We start from the raw sequence: 15,857 nt of genomic DNA on the forward strand, positions 1-15,857 counted from the left end.
GTGCTCTCCCCCCATTAGTATATAGCCCCCCTTGTGCTTTCCCCCTGTAGTATATAGCCCCTGTGAGGTCCCCCCTGTAGTATATAACCCCCTGTGCGCTCCCCCCAGTAGTATATAGCCCCCTCAGTAGTATATAGCCCCTTGTGAGGTCCCCCCTGTAGTATATAGCCCCCTGTGCGCTCCCCCCAGTAGTATATAGCCCCCTCAGTAGTATATAGCCCCCTATGAGGTCCCCCCTGTAGTATATAGTCCACCTGTGCGCTCTCCCCTTGTAGATGCCCCCCAGACAGAAAAAAAAAATAACAAAAACAACTCACCTAGCACCTCGTTACCCGCTGCGGCTGTCTTCGTCTCTTCCCGTCGGTCCGGCCCCCGGGCTGATACGCGCTCTGTAGGGATGTCCCGGGGATTCCCCAGCAGAGCGCGCATCAGTGACCTCAGCGTACGCCGCCGGCCTGCACTTCCGGGAAGGACAGGCCGGCAGCGTACACTGAGGTCTGTGGTGCGCGCTCTGCTGGGGAATCCCCGGGACATCCCTACAGATCGCGTATCAGCCGGGGGCCGGACCGACACTGCCCCCAGCACCACAGGAGTACTGACATCTAAGGACAGTACACCTATGGGGCGGGAGGCAGTGCGGTGGGGAGCGGGACGGACCGGATCCGGGGCGCTTAGGAGGTCTGACCAGGGGTCCGGACAGCTGGCCTCCGCGGTCCGGGTTTGGACCGCGGTCCGCCAGTTGAGGACCCCTGCAAATAGCCAGCACTAGCGATCGCTGTGTGCCGGCTATTTAAATTTGGCGCCGCCGGGAGCGGAGAGCTCGCGGGCGGAGGAGGGGACACCAGGGGGCAGGGGGCGGCACACAGAGAACACGGCCGGCGCTCAGGTAGCTGCCGGCCGTGTTCTCTGCACCATACTTCATGTTAATCTGCACTATTATGCTGGTCCTGGTATCGAACCGTTTTTCTGACCGAAATATCGATAGTAGTATCGATATTTCGGTGCATCGTGCATCACTAGTCCTCCTAAGGTCTGTCCTTGCAAAAGCCTTCTGTACCTGTATTACCCAGCTACAATGTTCCTGTATCCTCCCGTCCTGGTTCCATTGTTCTTGGTATGGTGTTTCCATATCACGGTGTTCCTGCTGTCTGGCTCTACACTCCCATTTGGTCCCTGTATTCCTGCTGTCTGGCCCTACACTCCCAGTCGTTTCCTGTATTCCTGCTGTCTGGCCCTACACTCCCAGTCGTTTCCTGTATTCCCAAGTGTTACCATCCTAAGTGAGAACTTGACCTGACCCATGTTTGTAAAGGCTCCCCGTTCCTGCACCAAGTTACCTGCATAGTGTAAACCAGTGTACTGTCTGCCTTCGTCTACAGCATCCGTCACCTGCATCTGGTGTGTCCTGTGCACTGTCTGACAATATAGCCGGTTACTACCCATACCCATCCGGTCTTCCTGGACCAGCCACCATGTGCTCCATTTGTCTGAAGAGGTAGCGCCCGGGCGTGTCCCTCAGGAAAACCCATCTCCACCACCATGGGGAATCTTGTGAAGAACAGAGAATACGCTTAGCCAACGCTCTTAGGGATGGATGGTCACATAGCACCTTGGGCTCACGTCCTCTGACCCCGACCACAACGCGAATCTTACTATTACACCGCCATAAATCTCCCCCGAAGAACAGAAGAAAACTCCTGACCATAACAACACTCCACCAGCTAGTGTTCCTACAGCAATGGCTGCAGGTTGTTTCTTACCTGACACGTCAATATCCATCTGCATGATAGAGAAAACCCCTCCTCCTTCTGTATTATATACACCGCAGTCCCCTCCTCCTCCTGTATTATATACACCGCAGTCCTCTCCTCCTCCTGTATTATATACACCACAGTCCTCTCCTCCTTCTGTATTATATACACCGCAGTCCCCTCCTCCTCCTGTATTATATACACCGCAGTCCTCTCCTCCTCCTGTATTATATACACAGCAGTCCTCTCCTCCTCCTGTATTATATACACCGCAGTCCTCTCCTCCTCCTGTATTATATACACCACAGTCCTCTCCTCCTTCTGTATTATATACACCGCAGTCCCCTCCTCCTCCTGTATTATATACACCGCAGTCCTCTCCTCCTCCTGTATTATATACACTGCAGTCCTCTCCTCCTCCTGTATTATATACACCGCAGTCCCCTCCTCCTCCTGTATTATATACACCGCAGTCCTCTCCTCCTCCTCCTGTATTATATACACCGCAGTCCTCTCCTCCTCCCCCTGTATTATATACACCGCAGTCCTCTCCTCCTCCCCCTGTATTATATACACCGCAGTCCTCTCCTCCTCCTCCTGTATTATATACACCGCAGTCCTCTCCTCCTCCTCCTGTATTATATACACCGCAGTCCTCTCCTCCTCCTCCTGTATTATATACACCGCAGTCCTCTCCTCCTCCTCCTGTATTATATACACCGCAGTCCTCTCCTCCTGTATTATATACACCGCAGTCCTCTCCTCCTCCTCCTGTATTATATACACCGCAGTCCTCTCCTCCTCCTCCTGTATTATATTACACCAGTCCTCTCCTCCCCCTGTATTATATACACCGCAGTCCTCTCCTCCTCCTGTATTATATACACCGCAGTCATCTCCTCCTCCTGTATTATATACACCGCAGTCATCTCCTCCTCCTGTATTATATACACCGCAGTCCTCTCCTCCTCCTGTATTATATACACCTCAGTCCTCTCCTCCTCCTGTATTATATACACCGCAGTCCTCTCCTCTCCTGTATTATATACACCGCAGTCCTCTCCTCCTCCTGTATTATATACACCGCAGTCCTCTCCTCCTCCTTGTATTATATACACCGCAGTCCTCTCCTCCTATATTATATACACCGCAGTCCTCTCCTCCTCCTGTATTATATACACCCGCAGTCCTCTCCTCCTCCTGTATTATATACACCACAGTCCTCTCCTCCTCCTGTATTATATACACCGCAGTCCTCTCCTCCTCCTGTATTATATACACTGCAGTCCTCTCCTCCTCCTGTATTATATACACCACAGTCCTCTCCTCCTCCTGTATTATATACACTGCAGTCCTCTCCTCTCCTCCTGTATTATATACACCGCAGTCCTCTCCTCCTCCTGTATTCTATACACTGCAGTCCTCTCTCCTCCTGTATTATATACACCGCAGTCCTCTCCTCCTCCTGTATTCTATACACTGCAGTCCTCTCTCCTCCTGTATTATATACACCACAGTCCTCTCCTCCTCCTGTATTATATACACCGCAGTCCTCTCCTCCTCCTGTATTATATACACTGCAGTCCTCTCCTCATGTATTATATACACCACAGTCCTCTCCTCCTCCTGTATTATATACACCACAGTCCTCTCCTCCTGTATTATATACACCGCAGTCCTCTCCTCCTCCTCCTGTATTATATACACCGCAGTCCTCTCCTCCTCCTCCTGTATTATATACACCGCAGTCCTCTCCTCCTCCTCCTGTATTATATACACCGCAGTCCTCTCCTCCTGTATTATATACACCGCAGTCCTCTCCTCATGTATTATATACACCACAGTCCTCTCCTCCTCCTGTATTATATACACCACAGTCCTCTCCTCCTGTATTATATACACCGCAGTCCTCTCCTCCTCCTCCTGTATTATATACACCGCAGTCCTCTCCTCCTCCTCCTGTATTATATACACCGCAGTCCTCTCCTCCTCCTCCTGTATTATATACACCGCAGTCCTCTCCTCCTGTATTATATACACCGCAGTCCTCTCCTCCTCCTCCTGTATTATATACACCGCAGTCCTCTCCTCCTCCTCCTGTATTATATACACCAGTCCTCTCCTCCCCCTGTATTATATACACCGCAGTCCTCTCCTCCTCCTGTATTATATACACCGCAGTCCTCTCCTCCTCCTGTATTATATACACCACAGTCCTCTCCTCCTCCTGTATTATATACACCGCAGTCCTCTCCTCCTGTATTCTATACACCGCAGTCCTCTCCTCCTCCTGTATTATATACACCGCAGTCCTCTCCTCCTCCTGTATTATATACACCGCAGTCCTCTCCTCCTCCTGTATTATATACACCGCAGTCCTCTCCTCCTCCTGTATTATATACACCGCAGTCCTCTCCTCCTCCTGTATTATATACACCGCACTCCTCTCCTCCTCCTGTATTATATACACCGCAGTCCTCTCCTCCTCCTGTATTATATACACCGCAGTCCTCTCCTCCTCCTGTATTATATACACTGCAGTCCTCTCCTCCTATATTATATACACCACAGTCCTCTCCTCCTCCTGTATTATATACACCGCAGTCCTCTCCTCCTCCTGTATTATATACACTGCAGTCCTCTCATCCTGTATTATATACACCACAGTCCTCTCCTCCTCCTGTATTATATACACCACAGTCCTCTCCTCCTCCTGTATTATATAAACCGCAGTCCTCTCCTCCTCCTGTAGTATATACACCGCAGTCCTCTCCTCCTCCTGTATTATATACACCACAGTCCTCTCCTCCTCCTGTATTATATACACCACAGTCCTCTCCTCCTCCTGTATTATATACACCGCAGTCCTCTCCTCCTCCTGTATTATATACACAGCAGTCCTCTCCTCCTATATTATATACACCGCAGTCCTCTCCTCCTCCTGTATTATATACACCGCAGTCCTCTCCTCCTCCTGTATTATATACACCGCAGTCGTCTCCTCCTCCTGTATTATATACACCGCAGTCCTCTCCTCCTCCTGTATTATATACACTGCAGTCCTCTCCTCCCCCTGTATTATATACACCGCAGTCCTCTCCTCCTCCTGTAGTATATACACCGCAGTCCTCTCCTCCTCCTGTATTATATACACCACAGTCCTCTCCTCCTCCTGTATTATATACACCGCAGTCCTCTCCTCCTCCTGTATTATATACACCGCAGTCCTCTCCTCCTCCTGTATTATATACACCGCAGTCCTCTCCTCCTCCTATATTATATACACCACAGTCCTCTCCTCCTCCTGTATTATATACACCGCAGTCCTCTCCTCCTCCTGTATTATATACACTGCAGTCCTCTCATCCTGTATTATATACACCGCAGTCCTCTCCTCCTCCTGTATTATATACACCGCAGTCCTCTCCTCCTCCTGTATTATATACACCGCAGTCGTCTCCTCCTCCTGTATTATATACACCGCAGTCCTCTCCTCCTCCTGTATTATATACACTGCAGTCCTCTCCTCCCCCTGTATTATATACACCGCAGTCCTCTCCTCCTCCTGTAGTATATACACCGCAGTCCTCTCCTCCTCCTGTATTATATACACCACAGTCCTCTCCTCCTCCTGTATTATATACACCGCAGTCCTCTCCTCCTCCTGTATTATATACACCGCAGTCCTCTCCTCCTCCTGTATTATATACACAGCAGTCCTCTCCTCCTCCTGTATTATATACACCACAGTCCTCTCCTCCTCCTGTATTATATACACCGCAGTCCTCTCCTCCTCCTGTATTATATACACAGCAGTCCTCTCCTCCTATATTATATACACCGCAGTCCTCTCCTCCTCCTGTATTCTATACACCGCAGTCCTCTCCTCCTCCTCCTCCTGTATTATATACACCGCAGTCCTCTCCTCCTCCTCCTCCTCCTGCGTTTCATTGACACTGACCTTTCACCCGGAAGAGGCCATTGAGTGCTGTCGGTTACTGCGTTCCACACCTCTCTCCTGTATTTATAATGTAGAGGAGAAATACTCTTAGATTGTGGTTTCAGAAGCTCGGGGCGGCCATCTTGTCGTGGCCTGCATGGGTCGCTGGTTTGCTAAACCCCGGTGGTCGCCGCTACTTCTTTCTGGTGGGTGAGTGGACAGAGTGCCGCGGATAACACCGGGGTCACACGGGACCTCATACACCTTTCTATACTGTAGATAACACAGGGAACAGGAACGGCGGCCATTTTGTCGTGGCCTCTGTTGCTCCCCCTTTGTCACGTGACTGTCGCTCCTTCCTGCTGTCTCCTTGTTGCTTTCAGGTCCTCGTCAGAGTCTGCAGCTGGAGGTGAGGAGCCCGAATGTGAGGGAAGGGGCCCCTGAGTGCACAGCAGGGGCCTCACATACACTATACAGGGTGAGAAAAGACCCCCATATATTCACTGTACAGGGGGAGGAGACCCCCATATATACACTATGCAGGGGGAGGAGACCCCCATATATTCACTATACAGGGAGAGGAGACCCCCATATATTCACTATACAGGGGGAGGAGACCCCCATATATACACTGTACAGGGGGAGGAGACTCCCCCATATATACACTATACAGGGGGAGGAGACCCCATATATACACTATACAGAGGGAGGAGACCCCCATATATACACTATACAGGGAGAGGAGACCCCCATATATACACTATACAGGGAGAGGAGACCCCCATATATACACTATACAGGGAGAGGAGACCCCCATATATACACTGTACAGGGAGAAGAGACCCCCATATATACCCTATACAGGGGGAGGAGACCCCCATATATACACTGTACAGGGGGAGGAGACCCCATATATACACTATACAGGGGGAGGAGACCCCCATATATACACTATACAGGGAGAGGAGACCCCCATATATTCACTATACAGGGAGAGGAGACCCCATATATTCACTATACAGGGAGAGGAGACCCCCATATATTCACTATACAGGGAGAGGAGACCCCCATATATACACTGTACAGGGAGAGGAGACCCCCATATATTCACTATACAGGGAGAGGAGACCCCCATATATACACTGTACAGGGAGAGGAGACCCCCATATATACACTATACAGGGGGAGGAGACCCCCCCATATATACACTATACAGGGAGAGGAGACCCCCATATATACACTGTACAGGGGGAGGAGACCCCCCCCATATATACACTGTACAGGGAGAGGAGACCCCCCCATATATACACTGTACAGGGGGAGGAGACCCCCATATATACACTGTACAGGGAGAGGAGACCCCCATATATACACTATACAGGGAGAGGAGACCCCCATATATACACTGTACAGGGAGAGGAGACCCCCATATATACACTATACAGGAGGGAGGAGACCCCCCCCCATATATACTATACAGGGGAAGGAGACCCCCATATATACCCTATACAGGGGGAGGAGACCCCCCCATATATACTATACAGGGGGAGGAGACCCCCATATATACTATACAGGGGGAGGAGACCCCCATATATACACTGTACAGGGGGAGGAGACCCCCCCATATATACACTATACAGGGAGAGGAGACCCCCATATATACACTGTACAGGGGGAGGAGACCCCCCCATATATACACTATACAGGGAGAGGAGACCCCCATATATACACTATACAGGGAGAGGAGACCCCCATATATACACTATACAGGGAGAGGAGACCCCCATATATACTATACAGGGGGAGGAGACCCCCCCCATATATACTATACAGGGGAAGGAGACCCCCATATATACACTGTACAGGGGGAGGAGACCCCCCATATATACACTATACAGGGAGAGGAGACTCCTATATATACACTGTACAGGGAGAGGAGACTCCTATATATACACTGTACAGGGGGAGGAGACCCCCATATATACACTGTACAGGGGGAGGAGACCCCCCCCCCCATATATACTATACAGGGGGAGGAGACCCCCATATATACACCATACAGGGACAGGAGACCCCCATATATACACTGTACAGGGACAGGAGACCCCCATATATACACTATACAGGGGGAGGAGACCCCCATATATACACTATACAGGGAGAGGAGACCCCCATATATACACTATACAGGGGGAGGAGACCTCCATATATACACCATACAGGGAGAGGAGACCCCCCATATATACACTATACAGGGAGAGGAGACCCCCCATATATACACTATACAGGGAGAGGAGACCCCCATATATACACTATACAGGGAAAGGAGACCCCTATATATACACTGTACAGGGAGAGGAGACCCCCATATATACACTATACAGAGGGAGGAGACCCCCATATATACACTATACAGGGGGAGGAGACCCCCATATATACACTGTACAGGGAGAGGAGACCCCCATATATACACTATACAGAGGGAGGAGACCCCCATATATACACTATACAGGGAGAAGAGACCCCCATATATACACTATACAGGGAGAGGAGACCCCCATATATACCCTATACAGGGGGAGGAGACCCCCCCCCATATATACACTATACAGGGAGAGGAGACCCCCATATATACACTGTACAGGGGGAGGAGACCCCCATATATACACTATACAGGGGGAGGAGACCCCCCATATATACACTATACAGGGAGAGGAGACCCCGCCATATATACACTATACAGGGGAGGAGACCCCCCATATATACACTATACAGGGGGAGGAGACCCCCATATATACACTATACAGGGGAGGAGACCCCCATATATACACTACAGGGAGAAGAGACCCCCATATATACACTGTACAGGGAGAGGAGACCCCCATATATACACTGTACAGGGGGAGGAGACCCCCCATATATACACTATACAGGGGGAGGAGACCCCCATATATACACTATACAGGGGGAGGAGACCCCCATATATACTATACGCCGGGAGGAGACCCCCATATATACACTGTACAGGGGGAGGAGACCCCCATATATACTATACGCCGGGAGGAGACCCCCATGTCTCAGGATGTATTGGCCACTGGTCCCCTGACAGCTCTTCAGTCATGGCGTCCATGTTCAGTAGGTGATGTCTCAGCGGGGTCCAGGTCTGTTTGGTGATTCCAGCCATATTATACCTCATAGAGCATATTCATAGGGACCCCATCCATATACGCTCAGTACACGGGGCGGCCAATGTTCTGATGGGAGCGGCTCCTCGAGTCATCCTCATAGTCCCCAGCATGATGCAGAGAACTCCCAGAGACATCACACTCAGCGCCATCATGGCTCCTCCATGGTTATAGAGATAGATGGCATAGTGCGTGAGCCCAGAAGTATCTGCATCCCTCCAGTACTTGCTGCACCCCCATCATCACCCCAACAAACACCTGTGTGATGTCATCATTCACCTCATATGTCATTATCATCTCCTGTCCAGGATCTTCCCTGACGAGGATGGACAAGGATGTGCGCAGGATGAGCGAGAGGATCCTAAACCTCACCCTGGAGATCATCTACCTGCTGACCGGAGAGGTGAGGGATTCTGGGGGATGGGTCACATGACCTCCCTCTTCTCTCTAGTAATAATACAGGACATGAGCGGAGAGGTGAGGGATTCTGGGGGATGGGTCACATGACCTGGAGAGGTGAGGGATTCTGGGGGATGGGTCACATGACCTCCCTCTTCTCTCTAGTAATAATACAGGACATGGGCGGAGAGGGGGGGGCTCTGTATATAGTGATATTTATCAGGGTCTCTCCATCCTCAGGATTACACAGTAGTGAAGAAGACATGTGGAGAGTGTGTGGCCCCCAGCAGCAGCAGCAGGTCAGGAGGATGGAGCAAGGCCCGGGGCCCCATCACGGAGCCTCCACCTCCCTCACTGATACCTGAGAGGAACAATGAGCAGAAGATCCTAGAACTCACCCACAAGATGATGGAGCTGCTGACTGGAGAGGTGAGCAATGCTGCTGGGAATGCTGGGACATCATCCAGGAACACAAGGGATGATGGGTCTGGATGATGACTGGATCATTGTGTGTGTCAGGTTCCTATAAGGTGTCAGGATGTGGCCGTCTATTTCTCCATGGAGGAGTGGGAGTATGTAGAAGGACACAAGGATCTGTACCAGGAGGCCATGATGGAGGACCACCGGCCCCTCACATCACCGGGTAAGAGGAGACTCTCATTGATGGTAAAGGAGAGAGCAGTATTGGGGTCCCCTAGACCCCCCCATCACCTGCTCATCACATATACACAATAGGAGACATTAATGAAATGTCCGCCCGAGGCGTACACCAGGGAGAAGATGCTGATTCGCCCCTTCTCCCTGCCAAACGCTTGCTGTACGCCCCGCTTGCCCAAAGGGCGGGCCGGGGGAGCTAGGGGGCGTGGCAAGGCGGGGAGAAGGCGTGGCCGCCTCCTGCGCCTCATTTATCATGACTTACGCCTACTCGCAGGCGTAAATCATGATCCAAATCTACACCTGTTGGGAGCAGGTATAGGTTTAGTACACGAGGTGCAGGTTTGGGCGCCCGGCCGGCCTGCGCCTCTTAGTGAATCCTGCCGGAGAAAAGGGGGTGGGGCCTAATATAAGTCACTGTGTGTGTCTCCTACAGATGGATCCAGTAAGAGGAATCCACCAGAGAGATGTCCTGCTCCTCTGGATCCCCAGGACTGTCCGGGGGAAGATGACACTGTCCTGCAGGAGGAGCAGGGAGATGGATCCAGTAAGAAGAGTCCGCCAGGGAGAAGCCCCAGTCCTCTGTATTCTCAGGATTGCTCAGAGGAGGAGGAGGATTTGGATGATCAGGTAGCTCAGGGTGGGGTATTATATACTTGTACTATCAGCCATATATTCTCTCCCTGTATTGATATGGCTGTTTTTCACATACACAGGATGAGAATCTCGTTCACATTAAAGTTGAGGTTGTTGACGATGATCCGGAGGAAGAGGAAGAGGAGGATGAGATGTATATGACGTGTGGGGAGATAAAAGAAGAAGAGATTCCTGTTGATATCAGCCCTGGTGAGCTGTGGGGTCCTGGAGGTCTTGTATTGTCTCTTACACCAGGTTCCTGGAATATAGAAAGCAGGCGAGGAATCAGTCTACAACGCACCCAAATCATGGTGTTCTTTTTATCTAGTCAAGTAGTGAAGCTCCTTACATAAGTACAGTGTATAGATTTGTATATATATAACACTAGTGAAGCCCTGTATATATGTACAGTGTATAGATTTGTGTATACAGTATATATAACACTAGTGAAGCCCTGTATATATGTACTGTGTATAGATTTGCGTATACAGTATATAAGTACAGTGTATAGATTTGTATATATAACACTAGTGAAGTCCTGTATATACACTCACCGGCCACTTTATTAGGTACACCTGTCCAACTGCACGTTACCACTTAATTTCTAATCAGCCAATCACATGGCGGCAACTCAGTGCATTTAGGCATGTAGACATGGTCAAGACAATCTCCTGCAGTTCAAACCGAGCATCAGTATGGGGAAGAAAGGTGATGTGAGGCCTGTGAACGTGGCATGGTTGTTAGTGCCAGAAGGGCTGGTCTGAGTATTTCAGAAACTGCTGATCTACTGGGATTTTCACGCACAACCATCTCTAGGGTTTACAGAGAATGGTCCGAAAAAGAAAAAACATCCAGTGAGCGGCAGTTCTGTGGGCGGAAATGCCTTGTTGATGCCAGAGGTCAGAGGAGAATGGGCAGACTGGTTCCAGCTGATAGAAAGGCAACAGTGACTCAAATAGCCAACCGTTACAGCCAAGGTAGGCAGAAGAGCATCTCTGAACGCACAGTACGGCCAACTCTGAGGCAGATGGGCTACAGCAGCAGAAGACCACACCGGGGGCCACTCCGCTCAGCTAAGAACAGGAAACTGAGGCTACAATTTGCACAAGCTCATCGAAATTGGACAGTAGAAGATTGGAAAAACGTTGCCTGGTCTGATGAGTCTCGATTTCTGCTGCGACATTCAGATGGTAGGGTCAGAATTTGGCGTCAACAACATGAAAGCATGGATCCATCCTGCCTTGTATCAACGGTTCAGGCTGGTGGTGGTGGGGTCATGGTGTGGGGAATATTTTCTTGGCACTCTTTGGGCCCCTTGGTACCAATTGAGCATTGTTGCAACGCCACAGCCTACCTGAGTATTGTTGCTGACCATGTCCATCCCTTTATGACCACAATGGACCCAACATCTGATGGCTACTTTCAGCAGGATAATGCGCCATGTCATAAAGCGAGAATCATCTCAGACTGGTTTCTTGAATATGACAATGAGTTCACTGTACTCCAATGGCCTCCACAGTCACCAGATCTCAATCCAATAGAGCATCTTTGGGATGTGGTGGAACGGGAGATTGGCATCATGGATGTGCAGCCGACAAATCTGCGGCAACTGTGTGATGTCATCATGTCAATATGGACCAAAATCTCTGAGGAAGCTTCCAGCACCTTGTTGTATCTATGCCACCAAGAATTGGGGCATTTCTGAAGGCAAAAGGGGGTCCAACCCGTTACCTGCATGGTGTACCTAATAAAGTGGCCGGTGAGTGTATATGTACTGTGTATAGATTTGTGTATACAGTATATATAACACTAGTGAAGCCCTGTATATATGTACCGTGTATAGATTTGTGTATATGGTATATAACACTAGTGAGGCCCTGTACATAAGTGCCGTGTATAGATTTGTGTATACAGTATATATAACACTAGTGAAGCCCTGTATATATATGTACTGTGTATAGATTTGTGTATATGGTATATAACACTAGTGAGGCCCTGTATATATGTACTGTGTATAGATTTGTATATACAGTATATATAACACTAGTGAGGCCCTGTACATAAGTGCCGTGTATAGATTTGTGTATAAGTATATATAACACTAGTGAAGCCCTGTATATATGTACCATGTATAGATTTGTGTATATATAACAGTAGTGAAGCCCTGTATATATGTACAGTGTATAGATTTGTATATATATAACACTAGTGAAGCCCTGTATATATATGTACAGTGTATAGATTTGTGTATACAGTATATATAACACTAGTGAAGCCCTGTATATATGTACCGTATATAGATTTGTGTATACAGTATATATAACACTAGTGAAGCCCTGTATATATATGTACAGTGTATAGATTTGTGTATACAGTATATATAACACTAGTGAAGCCCTGTACATATGTACAGTGTATAGATTTGTATATATATAACACTAGTGAAGCCCTGTATATATATGTACAGTGTATAGATTTGTATATATATAACACTAGTGAAGCCCCGTATATATATGTACAGTGTATAGATTTGTATATATATAACACTAGTGAAGCCCTGTATATATGTACAGTGTATAGATTTGTGTATACAGTATATATAACACTAGTGAAGCCCTGTATATATATGTACAGTGTATAGATTTGTGTATACAGTATATATAACACTAGTGAAGCCCTGTATATATGTACTGTGTATAGATTTGTGTATACAGTATATATATAACACTAGTGAAGCCCCGTAGTACAGAAGTATCTTTCGCTCGATAAGATGCACCGGACTAAGATGCTTCTGGTTTAGAAAATTTAAAACTAAAAAATTTTTAATGCTAATTATACTTCTGTTGTGGTGTACGGCAGTGAAGGGGTCAAAGTTTATTAAAATGGTCCACTTGGTACATTCTCTATGACAGTACATTATGCCCACCTGAACACACCTATACACACCCAGCCCTGCCGCATCATACACACCCAGCTCTGCAGCATGCACTATACACACCCAGTCCTGCCGCATCATACACACCCAGCTCTGCAGCATGCACTATACACACCCAGTCCTGCCGCATCATACACACCCAGCTCTGCAGCATGCACTATACACACCCAGTCCTGCCGCATCATACACACCCAGCCCTGCCGCATCATACACACCCAGTCCTGCCGCATCATACACACCCAGCTCTGCAGCATGCACTATACACACCCAGTCCTGCCGCATCATACACACCCAGCTCTGCAGCATGCACTATACACACCCAGCCCTGCCGCATCATACACACCCAGCTCTGCAGCATGCACTATACACACCCAGTCCTGCCGCATCATACACACCCAGCTCTGCAGCATGCACTATACACACCCAGTCCTGCCGCATCATACACACCCAGCTCTGCAGCATGCACTATACACACCCAGTCCTGCCGCATCATACACACCCAGCTCTGCAGCATGCACTATACACACCCAGTCCTGCCGCATCATACACACCCAGTCCTGCTACATCATACACACCCAGCTCTGCCGCATCATACACACCCAGCTCTGCAGCATGCACTATACACACCCAGTCCTGCCGCATCATACACACCCAGAACTGCAGCATGCACTATACACACCCAGTCCTGCCGCATCATACACACCCAGCTCTGCAGCATGCACTATACACACCCAGTCCTGCCGCATCATACACACCCAGCTCTGCAGCATGCACTATACACACCCAGTCCTGCCGCATCATACACACCCAGCTCTGCAGCATGCACTATACACACCCAGTCCTGCCGCATCATACACACCCAGCTCTGCAGCATGCACTATACACACCCAGCCCTGCGCCATCATACACACCAAGCTCTGCAGCATGCACTATACACACCCAGCTCTGCAGCATGCACTATACACACCCAGTCCTGCTACATCATACACACCCAGCTCTGCCGCATCATACACACCCAGCTCTGCAGCATGCACTATACACACCCAGTCCTGCCGCATCATACACACCCAGCTCTGCAGCATGCACTATACACACCCAGTCCTGCCGCATCATACACACCCAGCTCTGCAGCATGCACTATACACACCCAGTCCTGCTACATCATACACACCCAGCTCTGCCGCATCATACACACCCAGCTCTGCAGCATGCACTATACACACCCAGTCCTGCCGCATCATACACACCCAGCTCTGCAGCATGCACTATACACACCCAGTCCTGCCGCATTATACACACCCAGCTCTGCAGCATGCACTATACACACCCAGCTCTGCCGCATCATACACACCCAGCTCTGCTGCATCATACCACACCCAGCCCTGCGCCATCATACACACCAAGCTCTGCTGCACCATACACACCCGACTCTGCTGCATCATACACACCCAGCTCTGCTGCATCATACCACACCCAGCCCTGCGCCATCATACACACCAAGCTCTGCTGCACCATACACACCCAGCTCTGCTGCATCATACACACCCAGCTCTGCTGCATCATACCACAGCCAGCTCTGCTGCATCATACACACCCAGCTCTGCTGCATCATACACACCCAGCTCTGCTGCATCATACCACACCCAGCTCTGCTGCATCATACCACACCCAGCTCTGCTGCATCATACCACACCCAGCCCTGCGCCATCATACACACCAAGCTCTGCTGCACCATACACACCCAGCTCTGCTGCATCATACACACCCAGCTCTGCTGCATCATACCACAGCCAGCTCTGCTGCATCATACCACAGCCAGCTCTGCTGCATCATACCACAGCCAGCTCTGCTGCATCATACCACAGCCAGCTCTGCTGCATCATACCACAGCCAGCTCTGCTGCATCATACCACACCCAGCCCTGCTGCATCATACACAACCAGCTCTGCTGCATCATACCACAGCCAGCTCTGCTGCATCATACCACACCCAGCTCTGCTGCATCATACCACACCCAGCTCTGCTGCATCATACCACACCCAGCTCTGCCGCATCATACCACATCCAGCCCTGCCGCATCATACCACACCCAGCTCTGCCGCATCATACCACATCCAGCCCTGCCGCATCATACCACACCCAGCCCTGCTGCATCATACACAACCAGCTCTGCTGCATCATACCACAGCCAGCTCTGCTGCATCATACCACAGCCAGCTCTGCTGCATCATACCCCACCCAGCCCTGCTACATCATACCACACCCAGCTCTGCTGCATCATACCACAGCCAGCTCTGCTGCATCATACCACACCCATGTCTGCTGTATCATACCACACCCAGCTCTGCTGCATCATA

General features: G+C 49.8%; 1 protein-coding gene across 1 annotated transcript in view; it reads left to right on the top strand.

Moving 5' to 3' along the window:
- LOC138799089 (zinc finger protein 585A-like) overlaps positions 1-15,857 on the top strand; it is a 32,036-nt gene that overhangs the window by 14,168 nt on the left and 2,011 nt on the right. The window contains exons 9-15 of the mRNA XM_069979856.1: positions 5,787-5,897; positions 5,971-6,100; positions 9,185-9,279; positions 9,516-9,704; positions 9,795-9,918; positions 10,366-10,559; positions 10,646-10,775. Coding sequence (XP_069835957.1) covers positions 5,787-5,897; positions 5,971-6,100; positions 9,185-9,279; positions 9,516-9,704; positions 9,795-9,918; positions 10,366-10,559; positions 10,646-10,775 — 973 coding nt within the window. The remainder of the gene's footprint in view (positions 1-5,786; positions 5,898-5,970; positions 6,101-9,184; positions 9,280-9,515; positions 9,705-9,794; positions 9,919-10,365; positions 10,560-10,645; positions 10,776-15,857) is intronic.

This window comes from Dendropsophus ebraccatus, chromosome 8, assembly GCF_027789765.1.
Source record: "Dendropsophus ebraccatus isolate aDenEbr1 chromosome 8, aDenEbr1.pat, whole genome shotgun sequence".
Classification (NCBI taxonomy): domain Eukaryota; kingdom Metazoa; phylum Chordata; class Amphibia; order Anura; family Hylidae; genus Dendropsophus; species Dendropsophus ebraccatus.